Source organism: Protopterus annectens, chromosome 10.part0, assembly GCF_019279795.1.
Source record: "Protopterus annectens isolate FY-2018-M chromosome 10.part0, PAN1.0, whole genome shotgun sequence".
Lineage (NCBI taxonomy): Eukaryota > Metazoa > Chordata > Ceratodontiformes > Protopteridae > Protopterus > Protopterus annectens.
Window position 1 is genome coordinate 880,703,479 of NC_056744.1, and position 21,911 is coordinate 880,725,389.

General features: G+C 43.5%; 1 protein-coding gene across 1 annotated transcript in view; it reads left to right on the forward strand.

Moving 5' to 3' along the window:
- The window catches only part of MTF2 (metal response element binding transcription factor 2), a gene marked incomplete in the record, with an annotated part of 1,616,286 nt that overhangs the window by 1,360,932 nt on the left and 233,443 nt on the right, over positions 1-21,911 (forward strand). The window contains 2 exon segments of the mRNA XM_044085679.1: positions 2,788-2,855; positions 2,942-3,112. Coding sequence (XP_043941614.1) covers positions 2,788-2,855; positions 2,942-3,112 — 239 coding nt within the window.

Consider the following 21,911-nt stretch of genomic DNA (forward strand, 5'->3'; position numbering starts at 1 on the left):
CAAAATGGAAAAGATATCTCATTTGGAGTACTGCAAAAGGAGATGATGTGTCACTAGTAAACATCGCCAACATTCTGGAATACTTGGCAGAGCTCTTCCACACAGGCCTGTCCTATTCCTCCATCAAAATTCATGCATCAGCTATTTCAGCAGAATACGACTTGGATCCTCCTGTCTTCTCACATCCTCTGCTCAGACAGTTTCTGAGAGGAATTAAAAATGTAAAGCCTCCTAGGAAGCCACCATTACCAGCATGGGACTTGAACTTTGTGCTAGAAAAATTGACACTTCCTCCTTTCGAACCAGCAGCAACAGCAGAATTGCAATACTTATCATGGAAGACTGCTTTCCTGCTGGCAATCACTTCAGCAAGAAGGGTATCTGAACTTCAGGCATTAATGGCAGTGCAACCCTTCCTGATCTTCCATCAAGATAGAGTGTCCATGAGAACAAATCCTTCCTTTATGCCTAAGGTGGTTTCCAGAGTTTCTTTAAATCAGGCTATCCACCTACCTACATTCTTCCCCAACCCACAGAACAGGGGGGAAAGACTGCTGCATACCTTGGATGTACATAGACAATTACGCTACTACCTGGACAGAACCAAGGGCAATAGAAAAACTGACCAGCTGCTGGTAGCATATGCAACAGGAAGGGAAGGAAAAGCAATTTCAAAACAGACAATCTCCAAGTGGATAGGAAATTGCATTAGATTTTGTTACTCCTACCATGGAAAGAAAACTCCAGAGAACATCAGGCCTCACTCTACAAGGGCTACAGCCACAACCACAGCCTTCTTACGAGGAGTGGCTACCAAGGACATTTTAGAGGCTGCTACTTGGAGCTCCGTGCATACATTTGCCAAGCATTATAATTTACCTTTATACTCTAGATCCCGAGCAGGTTTTGCCACTGCTGTTTTGCAAGGGACCCTAACTACACCATAACTTTATTTTTCCACCTCCCCCAGTTTGGCTATGGTATTCTACCCATTTGTAAGGACTGCAGATGCATCCTTGAAGGACATAGTACAGTTTTGTACCTACCATAAATGTAGATGTCTGATAGGAATGCATCTGCAGTCAGGATTACCCACCCGCCTTCCCCTCTGTGGTGCTCCTAGGGTATTTGCCCATCTTATAGCTAGCTGGGGGAATCTATTATGGTGTATTTGTTTGTATATATGTACATACATGCTTATTTTTGTGTTTGCTCTCTACTATTTGGAATCATTGGCATTTATCCAAATTTAGCCTTCCAAGAGGGCACCTGGCATCTGGGGCAAGAAACACTGAGGAAAATGGCGTCGGCTGATGCCTTTATACCCGAAGAACTGCAGCTATGACGTCGGGTGAAGTGCGACACCAGCCGAGGCCAGACCCAGACTTTGGAATCCGGCCGACCGAAGGGCTGCCTGACGACAGGACAACCCATTTGTAAGGACTGCAGATGCATTCCTATCGGACATCTACATTTATGGTAGGTACAAAACTGTACTTTTTGCAATCTTTAGTACTACCTCTGTTTGAACCAGCAGGCACTTGCCATCTCAAATTCCTTTCCTGGAAAACTCTTTTTCTAGTAGCCATCACTTCCACCAGATGTGTCTCTGAGACCCAGGTGTTATGTACAACCCCCCCCCCCACCCCCGTATATCATTTTTCATTAAGACAGGGTGTCATTGAGAACTAACCATTCATGTCTTCCTAAGATGGTTTCTGAATCCTATAATAAAGTATTGAGTTACCAGTCTTCTTCCCCAAGTTTCCTAACAAAGGTGAATATTGCTTACACTTACTGGACGTATATAGGCAACTATGTGTTTGAACAGGATTAGAGAGTCCAGGAAATCAGATAAATTCTTCTTCTCCTTTTCTGGTGCAATGGTGGGATAAGCTACATCAAAAGTGACCTTATCTAAGTGGCCGAGAGATTGTGTTACCTTTATTTATGCACAAAACCAAAAGTTACCTGTTTCTGTTAAAGCGCATTCAACCAGATCAGTTGCCACATTGGCAATTTTTCATTCAAAAGTTTCTATGGACGAAATTTGTGCATTTGCAACTTGGGCTACACGTCATGCCTTTATCACTCATTAAAAATTGGATATGGTCTCCAGGGGAAGAGCATCCTTTGGCTTTATGTTTGTCAGAAATATCTTTCCATAAGAGGCCACCCAGGGTCTGAAGTAGCTTGGGACTCTGTCCCATTCATCAAAAATGAACGAAAATTGACATCAGATAAAGAAGTTATATACTTTCCATAATGTTCCATCTGTGTTTTCGATCTTTTGTCGTTCCTGTAATTTCCTGGGAGATCAAACCCTTGTCCTGGGTTTCCATAGGATTGCTTCCTTGGACTTTGCTTCTGCTTTTCATTCCTATAAATATTCTTGCTATAATCTGCAAACTCAATCTGAGTTAATGGAGAGAGAAGGATTGTGGGTAGAGTCTTAGCTCGAGAGTTTTTTTGGCTGGCGAGAGATGTATAACGGCTGAACCTTTTCCAGGAAGAGTCCCATTCGTCAAGAATGAATGAAGATCAACAACACAGATGGAACATTATGGTGAGTACATAACTTCTTTTTCCTCAGAAAAAAACAGAGCTGAGTATTGTTCAACTCCCTGCACACTGTGTTGCACCAATCTTCATACAGGTTTATTAATGATTTTCTAACCAAATTTGAACACACATGGATTACATAAAACTGCAAAAAGTGGGGACATTCTTTGCATATCAGTAACATGTTTTCATTTATAATTAATAATTTTTTATTTCATTTTGTAGCTTTCTGATACTCCAAAATCTGAACGATATCAGCATGTTCTGCAGGCTCTTACAGAAAACAAGACTATGTAAGTAATGAGTGTTTGTGTCCTTAGCTTATTGTTGAACATGGAAACCATTTTATTTCTATAATTAAATAAATTGTCTTGTTTAGGTTTATGTCAGGCAAAGAAATCAAGAAAAAGAAGCATTTGTTTGGTTTGAGAATTCGTGTTCCTTCTGTACCTCCAAATGCTGCTTTTAAAGCAGAGAAAGAAGCTGAGGCGGCAGCTCATGAGTTCAAAATAAAAGGGAGGAAATCCTCAAAACCAATACCAGTGGCAAGGTACTGACTTTTTCTTTTCTATATATTGGATTCCTGTTTTCCTTTCATGTTTTTGAAGGAACCACTTTAGAATGTTTATCAATATTGTGCATTTGAAGTGGTAGATCAAATGTTAACACCCAACAAAAGGTTGCCTGTGTACATAGGAATAATGATGATCAGTGCAGGCCAAATAAATTCTTGCATGACAAGACCGTTGTATTATTCTGAAATACATAGGGCCAGCAAATATGTTGTACTGAGACTAAATTAAGCACAGAAATGTAATTTTTAGAGGCATTTTGCACTAATGCATACTAAACCATGAAGTGGATTAGGCCTTCGATGAATCTCTTGAGTTTCATTGAAAGTTATATAGGGTTACACAGTGGTGCTGAGGTTAACGTTACATCTGATGTCCTTTCCATGCTTCCTCTGTGTATGGGTGCTGGATCCGACCTCTGATCTGACTTGTCCACATGTACTAGACCACAGATCAACTCTCGAGCGCCTCCCTCTACCCATAATTTCCCAGTCAGCCAAAAGTACCCCAGATCTCATTTACCGTCTTCTCACACAGACAAGGCTCACTCTATAAGCATTATACTGGATAATAATTTTAGCCTTTTTTGTAAGTGGTTATCTCTCAACTATTTTTTCTAAATGTGTATCTCCTCCCTCTCCCATTTTTTGTCTAACATGCGAGTTCTATTCCGATTGCTAACTTTTTAACATTATAACTTTCTTTTTCTTACTGGTAAGTAGTTTCTGATGTACCATAACTGATACTTGTACCTTTCTACTTTTAATCTTTTCTACCCTTTATATGATATTTTTTTTTTACCATTGTTGATAGCCTGCTTTCATTTAAAAAAAAAAATCTCCTGCTTTTTATTTCTACCCCTTTTTCTCTTTTCAATGTGGCAAAAAAACAATAGGATTTAAAAAAAATGCACTTCCTGTGGGCATAAGAATCCCAATTCAGATAAACAGGGAGTATGTTTACTACCTTGGAGCAACGCACCTTAACACTAACTGCTCCATTTGTGCTGTAATTAATTCAAGAGCTCTGAGTGCTAGACGCAATAAATTGGTGCTTAAGGGTCTGCTTTCTCCTTTTTCCTGTTCTTAGTCAGGGCTCAAATCCCCAGCAAATCTGTAAAATCCTCTTTGGATCCCAAGGAATTTCTAGAGATCCCCCACCAATTTTGCGAAGGTTGTTACTTGGATTCCGCTGTCATTGGAGCTACCGCAAAAAAGAAAATCCAGAAAACTTTGAATCCAACGTCATTGGTTCGTAAGAAAAAAAAACACTGTTCCAATGACCATGGATCCAGTCTTCATTCCTTCAAAATCTCCTCAAATCCACTCACCAGACTGCATAATCGAACCAGTGTTTCCTCAGATGCATTCTCCTTTTCTTCAGGGGACACCTTGGAGAGAGTCTAGATCACCAATGACAGCCTTGTCCATTAGGTCCTGCAGAAGTGTATTAGAAGCTGAGGTAGATAGGACAGTGACGAAATTCTTCAGATCTCAGATTCAGATAGAGTTTATTCTAGCACCGTCTTCCATGGGATCTATGAGCCTCCTGACCACTTCTCATGTTGTGATATCTCCTCATCTGATCTGTCCTCCGGTTTCAGAGCCATTGAATCCCTTAGCCCCAAGTGTGTCAGTGTCAGATCCTAGGACAATTAGGTGTTTGGCTCCGACAGCCTCCCTGACTAGTTCAGCTCTGGTTCACCTGAATTGGGATGAGCCTGTGAAACTAAACATCGGCACCACATCTGGAGAGTTGGGATCCCCTCTGATGTTGTAGCCATCTTTGTTCATCAGAGCCTCTGGATTGAACAGCTTGGGTCCAACTCTGCCTCGAAGCACTGATCTGGGTATGGTCGGAGCCTGGCAGCTCTGCTATTTTTGGGTCTGGTGCAGCCAGCCAGAGCTTCTCCCAGTCTGTGAGCCTTTGAGGTAGTGCAGAGGGCTTTCTCTCAAGAGAGGGATTCGACTATTTCATCATTGGGTCCTGCATCCATTTCCCCTTTGGATCCAAGCCCTGAGCCTCATCAGGCTTACTCCACATTGACAGCTTGTATCATCTAGCATAAAGACGGTTTTCATTGAGGAATTTACCCTGTGTTCGGATAACTCTCCAGATCATCTCTCTGAAAAGGTCCTCCAAAAGAGAACTTGCAAAAGAGATACATATATTCCCCTATGGAATCTCTCTCGGACGATACTGATTCCTACAAAGGGGAAGGGTTCCCTAGATTTCCACCAGATGTCTCATTTAGAGAGATCCTTAAAATTCTTAAAATGGTGGATGGTTTTCAGATGCCCCTTTCTTGGCGGAGTCTGTTTTTCTGGAAGCTTTTGGTTCTGGCCCACCTATGGTTTGGGTGACTCCCCCAGTGGATGAACTTGTCAGTTTAATCTCCTGCCTGGCGTGAAAGGAACCAGACTGTGGTGAACCAATTCCCTGACGCCCACACAAACTTTTGACAACAGAAGTGCAAACCACATTGGAGGCAAAGGGGGAGTCCCTGTTGATGCTGTGGTTGTGGCAGCAGACACGAAGAAGAAACTAGCAGAGTTCCTCTGTCTATCCCCCTAAATGAGAGTCCAGGGGATTTTGCAGGTTTGGAAAGAGCATATTTGCTTCAGCAACCTTTGCCCTGAGGTCCCTGAATTATTTAGCGCTGTTCACAAGATTACAGAAGGATTTTACCAAGGAACTGTCCAAATCCCTCTCTGAGTCTGTTTGTAGAGGACTGCAGGAGATCCTATTCAGAGCCGGCCACTCTTTTGTACTTTTTCCAGTGTATCATGGAGGTTAATATTCCATGCTGCTTAAAGTAAAGAGGCTACTTCAGCCATAGCCTTTGGGAGACATACTTGGATGCATTTTGAGACTTTGCAGAGCCTTTTAAGTCTTGTTTCATCAATGCTCCCTTTGATGGAACATCCTTATTTCGCCCTTATTTAAAAGAAACATTCTCCCAGAGTAAACAAGTGCCGGTCAGCCGCTACCTAAGTTTTCGTTTACAAATTGAATCATCCTGAAGTCTTCTAAAGCCAAGTACCCCGTTGGGGATCCTTTTTTCTTGCTCTAACCAATATCAGAAAAAGTTAATTGTCTTGCCTGTGGAAAGCAAATACTACACCGAGATTTTCATTCTTACTGTGTCACCTGTCTAGGCCCAGACTACGAAGTACCTCGCTGTCAGTTTTGTGCCTTGTTCACCGCCCAAACCATTTGTTATCGGGCCCTTATTGTTGGTAAACACTTTTGTTCTCGATCTCCGTATTCCGAAATGACTTTCGTAAGCCATCCGACTACCAATTTTCTGAAAAAATTTAAGGGCAAAGAGGCTGCACAGGTTCAAACCTGCCGTTGATGCTTCTGTTAAGCTAGTCATCAGTTCGCCAGTACTCAGGCACTTTTGCAGCCCCTGATGCCCGCTTCACTAGATTCGCAGGCTTCTATCAATACCAGTTCAGAGTCCGGTATGCCGCAATACTCTTTGACTATGGAACCAGCGGATGTCTCTACCTTGGATGGGTCTGAAGCCACTGAGCAGGCACCGGCTTCTAAGGAAGTTCTCCACACTACCGATGTTTGACACAAACCGACTACTTCAGTTCTGCCTAAAACTACCGAGTTTCTAAGGCCAAGAATACGCTATACGCTTAGAAAACCGATGACCAAAGTGCATGCAGCTCCCCTGCCACAAAATAAAAATGCTTAGAATGGCAGAAGACCTTATTATGTTGATTAGGGGAAGTCGGCCTTCCCCTGCTAAGAGAAAAGGAGACCAGTCCCCAACAGCTTCAACAGACCGTATTCGACGACTCTAAGGTTTCTGATTATGCAGACATGCCCTTATCTGCTTATGAGGATTCTGATGCAGAGGAATCCATTCCCTCTGCATCTCCTCCAGAGGATTTTTCTTTTGGTGAAATCTTACATACTTTAGAGAGCATTTCCACTGGGAATGCCAAGATTATCCTCAGTCCAAAAAGAGACTCAGAAAGTTTCTAGACTTGCCACAACACAGGCCTTTAGCAATACCACCAGTCCTGGAAGTTGTTGATGTCTTTATGGAATCCAGTCTTACTCCTGATACTTTACCCCCTGCCCCTAGGAAACTGGCAGGTACTGCAGAGTACCTGACTCTCTCAAATTTCTTTTCAAAAATCCTACTGCTGACCCAGAGATCATTTACCAGGGGACTAAGGGTATCAAGGCAACTACAGCTAAGAATCCTACCCCTTCGGACAAGGATTCCAGAGCTTTGGACAGATTGGGTAAGAAATTATTTACCTCTGCAACTTGCCATTAGGGCTTTTAATTGTCAGTTTCACCTGCTGAAGTACCAATAACATATTATGGAAGTTGTTAAGCAAAAAATAGCTACCTTTACAGACTGTGCAGAAAATAAAGAATTGCAAGAGCTTATGCATTCTGCAAGCCAAGTGAGCAAGCATGCATTGCAGTGTGACTTTGATGCCCTGGAAGCATCTTGCAGGGCAGCAGTCACTGGTTCTGTATTGAGAAGGCATGCTTGGCTTAAGGAGCAGACCTTGCCAGATCATGTCAATTCCAAGTTACTAGATGCTCCTTTGAACAAGGACAATCTGGCAGCAAAGCAGAAGAGGTTCTTAAAAAGATTGAAGAAGCTAAATCTGTGCAGACAGTCAAAGAATTCCTGCAAGTACAGCCTCCTAGATTTAGTAGGCATTGTCCCTCGAAACATTGGTCCTTTCCTGCCCCCTCAAGGCCATCTCAAACTAGACTCAGGGGAAGCAGACCACCCAGACTACAGTCTCAGGGTATGCAGAGATCTAAGCACTGGAGTGCCTCCACCTCTAAAGCAGGGAGTGCTAAACCACCCCCTTTTGGAAAGAATTCCCAATGACTGTTCAACTCCACTCCCTTTCTCTGCCCGACTGCTTGTGCCCCTAGGGGGAGAACTTGCCCTTCATGCAAAAAACTGGATTGCCATCACCAAAGACCGATGGGCCCTGAACATTGTATCCCAGGGGCACAAATTTTACTTCCACTCACTGCCAACCCCAAAAGTGTTCCCAGACCTCCCTCTAAACCAGTGGGCAGAGGCTCAAAACCAAGTCCAATCCCTGCTCTCCGTAAGGGCAGTTCAACCTGTTCCTGCAGAACAGATAGGTCAAGGGTTTTATTCCAAACTTTTCCTGGTACCCGGAAAAGAAGGCACTTGGCGCACAATCCTAGATCTTTCCATTCTCAACACCTTCCTAATGGTACCAAAATTCAAAATGCTCACCCTGCAGCAGGCAGCTTCTGCCTATGCTAGCCAAGGATGCCTGGTTAGTCACCGTAGACTTAAAAGAAGCCTATCTGCACATCCCTATAAGGGAGTCATGCAGAAAATATCTACGCTTCAGGGCAGGATCTATGCATTATCAGTTATCTGCACTTCCATTTGGCTTATCCTCGGCTCCCGTAGTATTCACAAAATGCCTCGCCCCAGCCATTGCTTACTGCAGAGAAATATTCAAATTTACCCATGCTTGGACGACTGCCTGATTCAGGCAGACAGTCAGGAAATGCTGTTGCAGCACCTGACGTTTGGAAAAAACCTTCTAACCTCCCTGGGGTACACCATCAAAGAAAAGAAATCAAAACTAGTCCCCAGTCAAAAGATTGTATTCCTGGGAGCAAGCTTGGACACAGGATCCCAGATGGCATTCCTCACTCCAGTAAAACAAGCCTATCTGACAAGTTATTTCACTCAGATGGCCACCAGAACCCAGCTATGTGCAAGGAAAATCCTGCAGGCCCTAGGGTTCATGGCCCATGCATCCTACTAATTCGATATGCCAGACTGCATATGAGGAAACTTCAGTCGCACTTAAAAAGTCCTTGGTGCCTACATTCTCAGGACCTGGAAACTGTCATTCCCATAATACCCTGTCTTCTAAGGACAGAGTTCCTTTGATGAGCAGCAGCATGCAACCTCAACAAGGGACTGCCTTTACCCTACCCCACGCTGCCCAGACCCTAACCACAGACGCATCAGACTATGCCTGTGGGGCACACATGGATGGCAAGTGCATTCAGGGCCACTGGAGCCCAAATCAAATTCATCTGCACATCAACCAGAAAGAGATGCTAGCTGTGCAGCATACTCTGACAGCTTTCAGATCCCTTCTCTCTCTCCAGGACACATGCTAATAAAAACAGACAACACCACAGTTATGTGGTACATCAACAAGCAGGGGTGAACCCACTCTTACCCACTCTGCAGGCTAGCCATGGCCCTGTGGAACACGGCCTTGGACATGCAGGTCCATCTGCAAGCTCAATTCCTGCCAGGCAGACAAAACTCACTGCCAGACTATTTAAGCAGAAATCCACTAGACCCACATGAGTGGCAACTACAGCCCAGAACCTTCAACCTTCTGGTTCAGAAATGGGGGACCCCAGAGGTGGATATCTTTGCCTCCCCCAGCAATTGCTACCCCAGCAGATTCTGCACCAGGACATCTCACAGCAGGGCTTGAAAAGTGAATGCCCTATCCTTCCAGTGGGTCAATCTCTCAATCTGTCTTCCCCTCCTTCTCAAGAGTATTGCTGAAGATAAGACAGGACATACCAAGGACAATTCTGATTGTCCCAGACTGGCAACGCCAACACTGGTACCCACTCCTGCAAAGCTTGTCACTGGTGCCACCCTGGCACCTACACCCAGAACCCAAGACTGCTCTCTCAGCAGGGGGGGACCGATCTTGCATCCGCAACTGCAAAACCCTAAATCTTGCAACCTGGCTTATTCCTTGAATTTCTCCCCCAGTAACCAGCCTAAGCAAGCTGGTGCTGGACGTCATCCTTGAAGCCAGAAGACCCAGTACAAGGAAATCCTGTGCTGATAAGTGGAAAAGGTACTGTTCCTGGATTCAGTCTAAAGGAGAGGACACAACCCTGCCCTCCCTGCCTCTAATCCTGGATTACTTAGCAGGTCTACTTCACAGAGGCCTGTCCTTCTCCTCCATTAAGATCCATGCCTCTGCCATTTCATCTCATTAGAACACTGAGCCACCTATCTTCTCTCACCCTCTTATCAAATAGTTCCTGAGGGGGCAAACAACTTAAGGCCGCCAAGAAGAGCACCCCCCCCCCCGCTTGGGACCTTAACTTTGTACTGGAAAAGCTCACGCTGCCCCCTTTTGAGCCTGCAGCATCAGCAGAGCTACAATTCCTCTCTTAGGAAACAGCCTTGCTTCTGGCCATCACTTCAGCTAGAAGAGTGTCTGAGCTACAAACATTTTTGGCTGTGGAACCCTTCATTATTTTCCATGCGGACAGGGTTTCCCTCAGCACTAACCCTTCCTTTATGCATAAAGTGGTGTACAGTGTGGCTCTCAGTCAATCCATCCACTTGTCTACCTTCTTCCCTAATCCTCAGAATAAAGAGTAAAGGATCCTGCACTCCTTGGACGTGCACAGACAACTCAGATTTTGCCTTGATAGAACTAAGCCCTTCAGAAATTCTGACCAGTTGCTAGTCAGCTTTGCAACAGGGGCAAAGGGCAAGGCCATTTCAAAGCAAACAGTTTCCAAATAGATAGCACTTTGCATCCATTTCTGCTGAAAACACCATGGGAAACCAGTCCCTCATCGGGTCAGAACACATTCCACTAGGGCAACTTCTACCTCTACAGCATTCCTCATGGGTGTCCCTACCAAGGATGTCCTGGAAGCTGCCACCTGGAGTTCTGTTCACACCTTCACCAAGCATTACCCTTGCCTGTCTTCTCCAAATCCAGGGCAGGTTTTGCAACAGCAGTCTTGCAAGGCATTCTAGCCAGCCCTAACTCTTAGTGACTGCCTCCACCCATATTCAGCTTTGGGAATCTACCCAAGTGTGATGACTGCAACAGTGAAACACGAAGAACATAGTACAGTCGTGTACACTTTCCATAAATGTAAATTTTTAAATGTATTCACTGTTGCAGTTCTGGATGTTCTTCGTGTTTCACTGTTGCAGTCATTACATTTCTGTAATCTGCTGGCAGGTTGCCCTCAGTCGGCCTGAATTCCAAAGCCGTGGGTCCTGCGTCGGTTGCTGTCTCCTCTTCCATGACATCAGGTCGTCAGGGGTATAAAACAAGCAGCCGACGCCATTTTCTTTAGTCTTTCTTGCCGCGCAGTGCCAAAAGCAAAAGTAGTTTGCAAGTGCCGGTTGGCCGACTCCTGAAATTTTCGAATTCGAGTTTCAGAACTGAAGTCTTCACTAAAGCTAAGTACCCCGTTGGGGAAACTTTTTTCTTGCTCCATACCGATATCAGAAAAAGTTAATAATTGTATTACTTGTGGGAAGCAAATACCTCATAAGGATTTTCATTTTTACTGTATTCCTTGCCTAGGCCCTGATCATAACGTGCCTAGCTGTCGGTTTTGTGCTAGATTTAGCCAACACACTATTAAGCGTTGGTATATCTTTGCCTCAAAATATTTTTGAAACAGATTTAACTATCCTGAAATGTCGTCTGATAGCAATCCGACTACCAGAGTACACAAAAAATTCAAAGAAAAGGACAGAGATAGACCGTCGAGGTCCAAAACAGACGACTAAGCTTCTCCTAAGCCAGTCGCCGGTACTCAGTGACGCACTTTCGCAGCCCCTGATATCTGCTGCTTTCAAGTCGCAGGCCCCTACCAAGACCCATGTTGAGTCCCGCATGCCGCGAGATTCTCATAGTATTGTACCCACGGATGTCTCTCCCTCAGATGGGTCCGTAGCCACTGAGCAGGCACCGGCTTCTGAGGGTGCATTCAGACCACACCATTTTTATATAAAACTGACGCCAGCTTCAAAATCAAAGACAAAAGCAACTTCTAAAGCTAAAAAGATGACGCATGAGCCATGTGCACAGGCCTCTATGCCCAAAAAACAGATGATCAAAATGGCTGAAGACCTAATTGCCCTGATCAGGGGTTCACAACCCCCTCCTGATAAGAGGCCTAGGCAAGACACTGATTATGAATCTTCAGATCAGGTTTCTATTTCTTCTGATTCCTCTTCTGATCAGGAATTATCTATACCACCCTATGAGGATTCTGATGCAGCGGAATCTATCCCATCTGCATCACCTGCTAAAGATTATTCCTTTGGAGAAACCTTGTATACTTTGAGGGGAGCATTTTCACTGGGAGAGTCAAGATTTCTCAGAATCAAAAAAGAGGCTCCGGGATTTCCTTCTTCTCCCTCAGCATAGGCCTTTAGCCATACCTCCTATTTTAGACATTGTGGATGATGTGTTTTCGGAGTCAAGCTTGACTCCAGACTCCTTACCTCCGGCTCCCAGCAAGCCAGACAGATATTACAGGGTTCCTGACTCCCACAAATTTTTATTTAGAAACCCTGCTGCTGACCCTGAAACTATTTCACAGGGTCCAAAAGGTGTTAAGGCTTCAACAGCAAAAAATCCTACCCCCTCTGACAGAGATTCATGGCCACTGGATAGATGGGGAAAGAAGGTTTATACTTCAACCTTGGCAATTAGGGCCTTAAACTGCCAGTTTCATATGCTCAAGTATCAACAACATGTTATGGGATTACTGAAACAGAAAATGATGTTGATTTCTGAATGTGCAGAAAATAAAGAATTGCAGGAATTATTGCATGCAGCAGAACAAGTTGGAAAGCATACTTTACAATGTGGTTTTGATTCCTTAGAGGCCTCCTGCAGGGCCGCAGTTACTGGATCTGTGATTAGGAGGCATGACTGGCTGAAAGAGCAAAATTTGCCTGATCATGTTAAAGCTAAATTGCTGGATGCACGTTTACAGCATGATACTCTGGTGTTAAGGCAGAAGAGGTTTAAAGAAAATGGAAGTCTATGCAAACTGTAAAAGACTTCTTACAAGTGCAGCCACCAAGATTCAGTAGTCACTGGCCTACAAAAAATTGGCCCTTTCCTATGTCCGACAGAGCTCAACGGGGCAAATCCAGGCGCCCTAAAGGTTCTAGATACCAGTCACAGGATTCTTACAGGTCAAAGCAATGGAGTGCTTCTACCTCCAAATCTGGAGGAAATAAAGCACAACCCTACAGTAAACAGTCTCAATGACTTCCGTCTGCCATCACCAAGCACTTACCTTTTGGCATCACCCTTAGGGGGGAAAATTAGCACTTTATGCTCAAAATTGGCAGTTAATAACCCAGGACAAGTGGGTGCTAAATATAGTATCTCAGGGATACAGATTCCACTTCCATACTCTGCCAATTACAAGTGGTTGGCCAGATCTGCCAAAAAATCAATGGGCAGAGGCACACAAACAGGTTACGTCCCTCATGGATATGGGGGCTATTCTGCCAGTACCAGAACAGGAAAAAGGACAAGGTTTTTATTCAAGACTGTTCTTGGTACCCAGAAAATACGAGGCCTGGCGCCCAATACTGGATTTATTAATTTTGAGCACATAACTAGACATTCCAAAATTCAAAATGCTATCTTTGCAGCAGCTTCTGCCCATGCTGGGCAAGAACACTTGGCTGGTGACATTAGACCTAAAAGTGGCATACCTGCATATCCCAATAAGGGAATCGTGCCGAAGATACCTCCGTTTCAAGGCTGGCTTTATGCATTACCAATTCTCTGCACTGCCCTTTGGCTTATCTACTGTGCCCAGGGTCTTTACAAAGTGCCTGGCACCAGTAATTGCATTTTGCAGACAAAGAAGTATACAAATATATCCTTACTTGGACGACTGTCTCATTCAAGCAGAGAACAAGGTCATTCTTCTTCAGCATCTTGCATTTGTAAAAAGACTTCTAACATGCCTAGGGTACAAAATAAACTAAAAGAAATCACAACTGGTACCCTCTCAAAAGATAACATTCCTGGGTGCAAGCTTGAATACAACTGCCCAGATGGGTTTCCTCACGCCAGACAAACAAAGGCAACTGACTACTTACTTCAAACTGATGGCAACAAAAAACAGTTACCTGCAAGACAAAAACCCTGCATGCTTTGGGGTTCATGGCATCCGGCATCCTGCTGATTCCGTATGCAAGACTGCATATGAGGAAACTACAGTGGTACCTTAAAAGTTTATGGAGTCAACATTGTCACAGTCTGGAAACAATGATTCCTCTCATTCCCTGCCTAAAACAGGAGTTTCTATGGTGGGCAAAGGCATGTCACCAAAACATGGGACGGGCTTTTACTCTACCCCCTGCCAACCAAACCTTAACAGATGCATCAGATTATGCATGGGGGGGGGACCACCTGGCGGGAAGATGCATTCAGGGCATATGGACCCCAAAACAAATGCATCTGCATATCAACCAAAAAGAGATGTTAGCTGTTCAAAATGCCCTGACAGCCTTCAAGGACTTACTTCATCCAGGACAACTACTGATAAAGACGGACAACACCACGGTTATGTGGTATATAAGCAAGCAGGGAGGCACACACCCATACCCCCTTTGCAGACTAGCCATGGCACTGAGGGGACACAGCCTTGACTTAGCAAGTACATCTTCAAGATCAATTCCTGCCAGGAAAGCAAAATACTCTGGCAGACGATTTAAGCAGAAACCTTATGGACCCTCACGAGCTGAAACTAGATCCACAAGTCTTTAGCGTGATAACAAAGAAATGGTGGAGCCCGGACATAGACTTATTTGCCTCTCCTTGGAATTACCAACTGAAAAAATTCTGCACAAGGACTTATCACAGACAAGCATGGAAAGTGGACGCCCTATCCTTCAGTTGGAAAAGCCTATCAGTTTACGCCTTTCCTCCTCTGCCTCTTCTTCCCAAGGTCCTACTAAAAGTCAGACAAGAGAAACCAAAGATGATACTAATTGCCCCGGACTGGCCCCGCCAATACTGGTACCCAGTCCTAAGGAACATGTCTCAATTCCCAGCTTGGTATTTACCTCAAATACCTCACTTACTGTCCCAGCGAAACAGTCCGATCTTGCACAATCAGCTCCAAACACTGAACCTGGCAGCATGGCTGATCATGTAGTTATTCAAACAACACCTCTCAGTAAAGCTGTGATGGATGTCATTTTGGAAGCCAGAAGGCCTAGTACTAGAAAATCTTATGCTGATAAATGGAAGAGATTCTGTGCTTGGAACCAAGCACAAGGAACTGATGCAGCAGAGCCAAATATTCCTCAGATTTTACAATACTTGACTGAGATGCTTGACAAAGGCCTATCTTTTTCATCAATAAAAATCCATGCCTCTGCCATCTCGGCTCATTACAACACAGAGCCACCAATCTTTTCTCATCCTTTACTAAAGCAGTATCTTAGGGGGGCCAAGAATGTTAGGCCTCCCAGAAGATCACCAATTCCTGCATGGGACCTCAATTATGTGTTGGAAAAGCTCACCCTGCCTCCATTTGAACCAGATGCTACTGCAGATCTAAAGTTTTTATTCTGGAAAGCAGCTCTGCTCCTGGCAATTACTTCAGCAAGAAGAGTCTCAGAGCTTCAGGACCTCATGGCTGTGGAGCCTTTTATCATATTTTACCCAGACATGGTGTCCCTGAGGACCAATCCTTCATTTATGCCTAAGGTGGTTTCCAGTGTGGCTCTTAACCAAAATGTTCATCTGCCAACTTTTTATCCAAATCCGCAGAACAAGGTGAAGAGGATTCTGCATTCCTTGGACGTACACAGACAACTAAGATTCTACTTGAACAGGACTAATGCTCTAAGAAAAACTGAGCAGTTACTAGTGACATTTGCTACAGGATCAGAGGGAAAGGCTAATTCAAAGTGGATAAGCCACTGCATTCTTTTCTGCTACTTAGACCATGGAAAACCTGTGGCCAAGGGCATTAGGTCTCATTCCACCAGGGCTGCAGCTACATCAGCAGCTTTTCTCAGAGGAGTACCAACCAAAGACATTCTAGAGGCTGCTACTTGGAGTTCTGTTCACACTTTTACAAAGCATGATCATTTGCCTCTCTACTCTAAGTCCAGGGCAGGCTTTGCCACTGCAGTTCTGCAGGGCCTTATAGCCACCCCTGATGCAGTTTAGCTCCAGCCTCCCATCCATAGCTTTGGGATTCTACCCAAATGTTATGACTGCAACAGTGAAACATGAAGAACATAGTACAGTTGTGTACACTTACCATAAGTGTAGATGTTTGAGTGTATTAACTGTTGCAGTCCAGGTTACCCACCCGCCATCCCCCTTTTATTCTGGAGTCTCGCTTTCCTTCACTATCTTCTACAACCTTTGCGGTGTATTTGCTTGTAGATGAAGGTAATGTTTGTATTGTTGCATGTATGTATATATATATATATATATATATATATATATATATATATATATATATAATTTTTTTTTTCTGCTACCCGTTTGGGGGGCACCTGACATCTGGGGCAAGAAAAACTAAAGAAAATGGCGTTTGCTGCTTGTTTTATACCCCTGACGACCTGAAGTCATGGAAGAGGAGACAGCAACTGACGCAGGACCCAAGACTTTGGAATTCAGGCCGACTGAGGGCAACCTGCCAGCAGATTACCCAAATATAATGACTGCAACAGTGAATACACTCGAACATCTACATTTATGGTAAGTGTACACAACTGTACTTTTCTCTCCCTCCTGCCCCCCTTCTCTCTCTCTCCTCTCTATATCTATTACTCGCCCCTTTCAGGGGTATTGGTATTGGTATTTACTTTTTACTGGTGGTGTTTTTCCCACCATAACTTGGCTCCCAATTTGGGGGGCTTCTGACATTTGGGGCAAGAAAAACTGATGTAATGGCATTGGCTGCCTGATTTTTTATACCCCTGATGTCAGTCTTGGAGCAACAGCAACCAACACAGAAATGCTAAGTCTCTGGTATTCGGGCTGTCTGAGGGCTTACCTGCAGGCTGATAACCCAAGTGTGATGACTGCAACAGTGAATACACTCAAACATCTACATTTATGGTAAGTGTACACAACTGTACTTTTTGGGTCTAATAACCTGAAACAATTTGTGAAGAAGTCAGTGGTCATGGTTCAGTCCATTTTACCCTTTTTACGCAAGGACAATTGTATATGCTGAATCAATTTTCAAGACGAGTACTGTCACATTAAGATGAACAGACTGTCTCGAAGATTTCTGCACCTTTGGATGGGAGCTAGTCAGTCAGAGCCCTTCCCTTTAGTCTCACCACATCCCCCAGTGTGCCAGTGTATGGCAGTAGTTGCAGCTTACCTGAGACTGCAGGTGTTTGAGTGTTTCCATATGTAGACCACCAGCTCCTCACAGCTCCATCCAGGCATTACTTAGAACAGTCCAGGAACTATTTGCTCCAACTTTGTCAAAGACTAGGCATTTCAGTCAATGCCTCCAAATCTCACGTACAACCTGTACATAGCCTGGAGTCCATATGAAACAACTGAGCACAGTAAGTCAGATAGCTTCTCTTCCTACTGTATAGACACAATCAAGATTCAGGTACAGCAAATTTTTGTTCATTCTTCTCCTTCAGCAAGACTTGTCAGGTTATAGGTTCGATGACGGTGGCCATAACTTTAGTTCCTATGGCCTGTTTCTGTATAAGTGTTCTCCAATGGGCTCTAGCTGTTCAGTGGTCTATTCTGCATCACCCTTTGTCCTTCACAGTCAAACTGAGTCTGCAAGGATTATCTTCGTTGGTGGATTCTTTTGGACGAAATATACCTAGGCTGTCCCTTTAGTCTGTCTACCCAGTAGCTGTGGTAACCACAAATACCTCCCAGTTGGGGTGAGGGTCATTTCTTGGACAGACTGTCCAAGGCATGTGGTCCCCCTCAAGAGACCAATTCGCATATCAATGTTCTAGAGATGAGAGTGGTCCTACAAGCTTTTTAGGCCTTTCATGGCATTCTTCTTCTAAGGACTGTGGAAATACAAACTTAAACATGTATGTGGTCTGGTATATCAACAAACGGGGAAACCTGATCTTATCCCCTTTTTGAGAGGCAGTGAGCATGTGTCAGTCTGAGATCTCTTCCATCTGCTTTCTTGTGGCAACACACATACCGGGGAAATCCAGCATACTAGTGGACAAACTCAGCAAGGTTCATTTGTGTCTCACTTGTGGTCTCCCTCAGTAAGTGACACAGAAGATTTTCTGTGATTGAGCCTTTGTGCAATCTCTTTGTATCTCCCCACAACAACAGATACACAGGTTCTTTGCCCTTGTCTCCCTCACAGTACATCACAAAGAGGTGCTGTAGTCTACTTTTGGCCCTTGTGGTCTTTATGCTTATCCCTCATTACCTCCGATTCCAAAATTCATACAGAAAGTACTTCGGTTGAAGAGCTCAGTTATATTCATTGCCCCTTTTTGTACTTGCCAAGTGTGGTTACCCTTCCTTTAGTCTCATCATTGATATCCTTCATGGATACTGGAATCAAGTGCAGACCTTCTCTTGCATCCCTCTGGGATAAAGCATCCCAACATTCCAGGTTTCAAACTACTAACCACATGTTTCTCCAGTTCTGTTGACAGCTAGACAGCCCAGGCTTTCCTCACCAGTCTGACAAATGCTGCTTTCTTTCTAGAAAGCTTCAACAAGAGTAAATGGAAAAGATTCTCAATACTAGGACCACTTCTGTTTTCCATCTTCATTAATGACCTTCACTCAGTTATCCCTCAATCCACCTGCATACAATACGCTGACGACTCCACCTTAATCTGCTCTGATGCCTCCCTCTTCAACCTCCAAACCACCACTCAACTCTGTTTTTCTCTAGTAGAAAAATGGTTTACCGACCTCAAACTCCTACTCAACCCAACCAAAACCAAATTACTATTATTTTTTCCCAACGTCTTCTCTACCCTAGTAAAAGAACTCCCAAACACAGATAATAATGCCTTCTGTATCAAATCCAACAATGGGACTATCATAACCCCTGTCACCAGTACCAAATTACTAGGAGTAACTATTGACCATAAGCTCAAATTTGACATACACATCACCCAAACAGTAAAATCTGTTAACAAAAAACTTGGATCCATGTACAGAATAAAAAACTTTTAACTCCTACTGCTAAACTTACCATTGCCCGCACACATCTCCTCTCTACCCTCCTCTATGCCTCCCCAGTCCTTTCTTTCCTCCATAAACGTGAACTAAACGTGCTCTCCTGGCCTACCACCACATTACTAGATTTATAACAGGTTCTCCATATCGCACCCACCATTGTCATAACCTGAGGCAACTTGGGTGGTTGGAACTGCCCAATCTTCTCAAACTCAACCAACTCACTGAAGCATGGAAAATAATTAACCAACCAGACAGAACCCCGCTCTGTGTAGCATACTGATCCCATACACTAACCTAAATAGTCTCCGATCTTCCAACAGCACCCAGATCCTAACCATTAAAGCTAATAATTCTGGTGGCGATGCCCTCTTCGCCAACTCCATTGGCAAGCCATGGAACGCCTCCCAATCTACCTCAGAAATACAACCTCTCACAAACAGTTCAAAAAGAACCTGAAAGAATATCTCAAGACACTATGGCTATGCCCATGTCCTGAACCTGATTAATCTAATATATCAAACCTTCATACCAAATCCATCCAGTCCCCATCTCCTAATTCTTGTTCCCATATCACTTATCTTGAAATACATCTTTACCCCAAATATAAGATGGTGACTCTTGAACTCGATAAACTCTATTAGTAAATAACATTTCTCTGTCATGTTTTACCAGACGATTGATCTTTGTCTCCTTATACTTCTATGTAAATTGACTTTTTTTACTAATCTTGTAAATGTACAACGTCTACTTTTTTTATACTTTTTTAACTTGTATTTTTATAACCTGTATTTTTTATATAACTTGTTTTGATAACTTGTGTTTGAAGATTATGATTGGAGCTTTTCTCCTTGGGCCTCTACTGAAAAAGGACATGCATCCAGCTAGACCAGCCCGGTTAACAAATGTAAAATAAATAAATAAATAAATTTTCAATTTGGGCTCTTCAGAAGGAAATTGACCCTTTCACTGCTCCTATATCTTGGTTTTGGAATTTTTAGAATCTGTCTTTCAAGAAGGTGCTAGTTTTTCTTCAATCCAAGTACAATTAGCAGCCATATCTAACTTTCACCCAGGAGAAAAAAGCTTCCTTTTTAGCTTATTCCAAATTTTGCAATGCCTTTCTAAAAGGTAACTTTTCACTTAGACATCCAGTGAAAAATCTGTCACCTCCTTGGGATTTAACAGTTGTACTTCAGGGGTTGACCAAACAACCTTTTGAACCATCAGCCACATCTGATTTAATTTTTTTTGTCTAGGAAAACAGCATTCCTAGTAGCTATTACATCTGTGAGGTGAATTTCCGAACTCCAGACTGTGTCTTCCAAATCCCCTTACATTGTTTTTTCACGAAGACAAAGTTACTTTACGAACCAGTCCATCCTTATCAAAAGTAGCATCTGAATTGAATGTCAATCAAACAATTCATTTGTTTGTTTAAGTGGGGGAGAATATGTTTTGCATCTTTTAGATATACATAGACAACTACATTTTTATCTACACAGAACAAAAGATTTTAACTCATTAAGGACTTCCGCGGTGGTGCAGCGGTGGCGTTGTTGCCTCACAGCAAGAGGTTCTCCCGTTCGATTCTCGGCTTGGGTTGGTAGGGCCTTCTGTGTGGAGTCTGCATGTCCTCCCCGCGGTTGAGTGGGCGTTTGAAAGACATGCGTTGAATGGGCATGCCTTCATTGAAGGTTGGGCGTCGGGCTGCCAACTCGACACCATAAAAACCAACTGCCAATCATTAACGGACCGGAGTTCCGCTGTGGCGTCCCCTAACCGGGAAAAGCCGAAAGACAAACAACAACAACTGAATACCGTCTCACAGCACCTCTGTGCTTACATCTGAGCATGCTGTGAGACACTAGTAATTGTATTTAGTTGCACCAGAGTCCTTTCCACAAGTGCATCTAACTTTACACCCATATTGTAGCTCCAGTCTTAAAAAATACCTTAACTTTTTCAGGTACTTTTTCAACTTACTTTGCTGGAGTTACCTGATGTTGATATTTTACTTTGCTGGAGTTACCTGATGTTGATATTTTACTTTGCTGGAGAGTTACCTGATGTTGATATTTAATTTATCGGAAAATTACCTGATTTTTGTTCTAAGGTGGAGGTGAGCAGCAAGCAAAAAATGTACGGATGTCATGGAAATGCAAAGGGTTAACGATACTGAATGTATGGCTGGCAGGACACAGTTTGGGACTTCATTTCTTATTGTCTACAGACTATTTGTATTGGGCTATTTTATTCCATTAAACACAGTTGCGGTGATATAGTAGCCCTCTTGAATGTGCTTATAAGTCAGTAATAACGTTTTCAATTGCCGTTTCCAGTTCTATCGCAGTCATGTCTGTGGTAACCGAATGAAATGCCGGTAATCCTGAATCATTAATGGGTTCTAAAATTGCTAGGTCGGGTTTGTATGTTGCTGTTTTAGCTGGGTTTTGTTGCTTTGTCTGCTACTATTGTTTTTTTCTTGTAAGTAGGAGTCGGGGAAAGAAGAGCTCAGATATTTTTTTTTTGGTTCCTGTCTACCAACTTTACAGCACCTGGCCAATCAGAGGAAAGACGAGGAATGACTGTATCTACTGTCCGGAGGGTTGTAGTTTGAATTCCAGCTCGTAGTAGTATTATCTGTTGTGTAACTTTCTTTTGCTTAGACTGCATACTGCAACTCCCATGATCCTCTGTGCCGGTCTAGTGGGAGAAACGTTTTGTGTGTAGTGAGTAGTTTTTCCCATTCAGCTGATGGACATTATTGGGAGCTGTA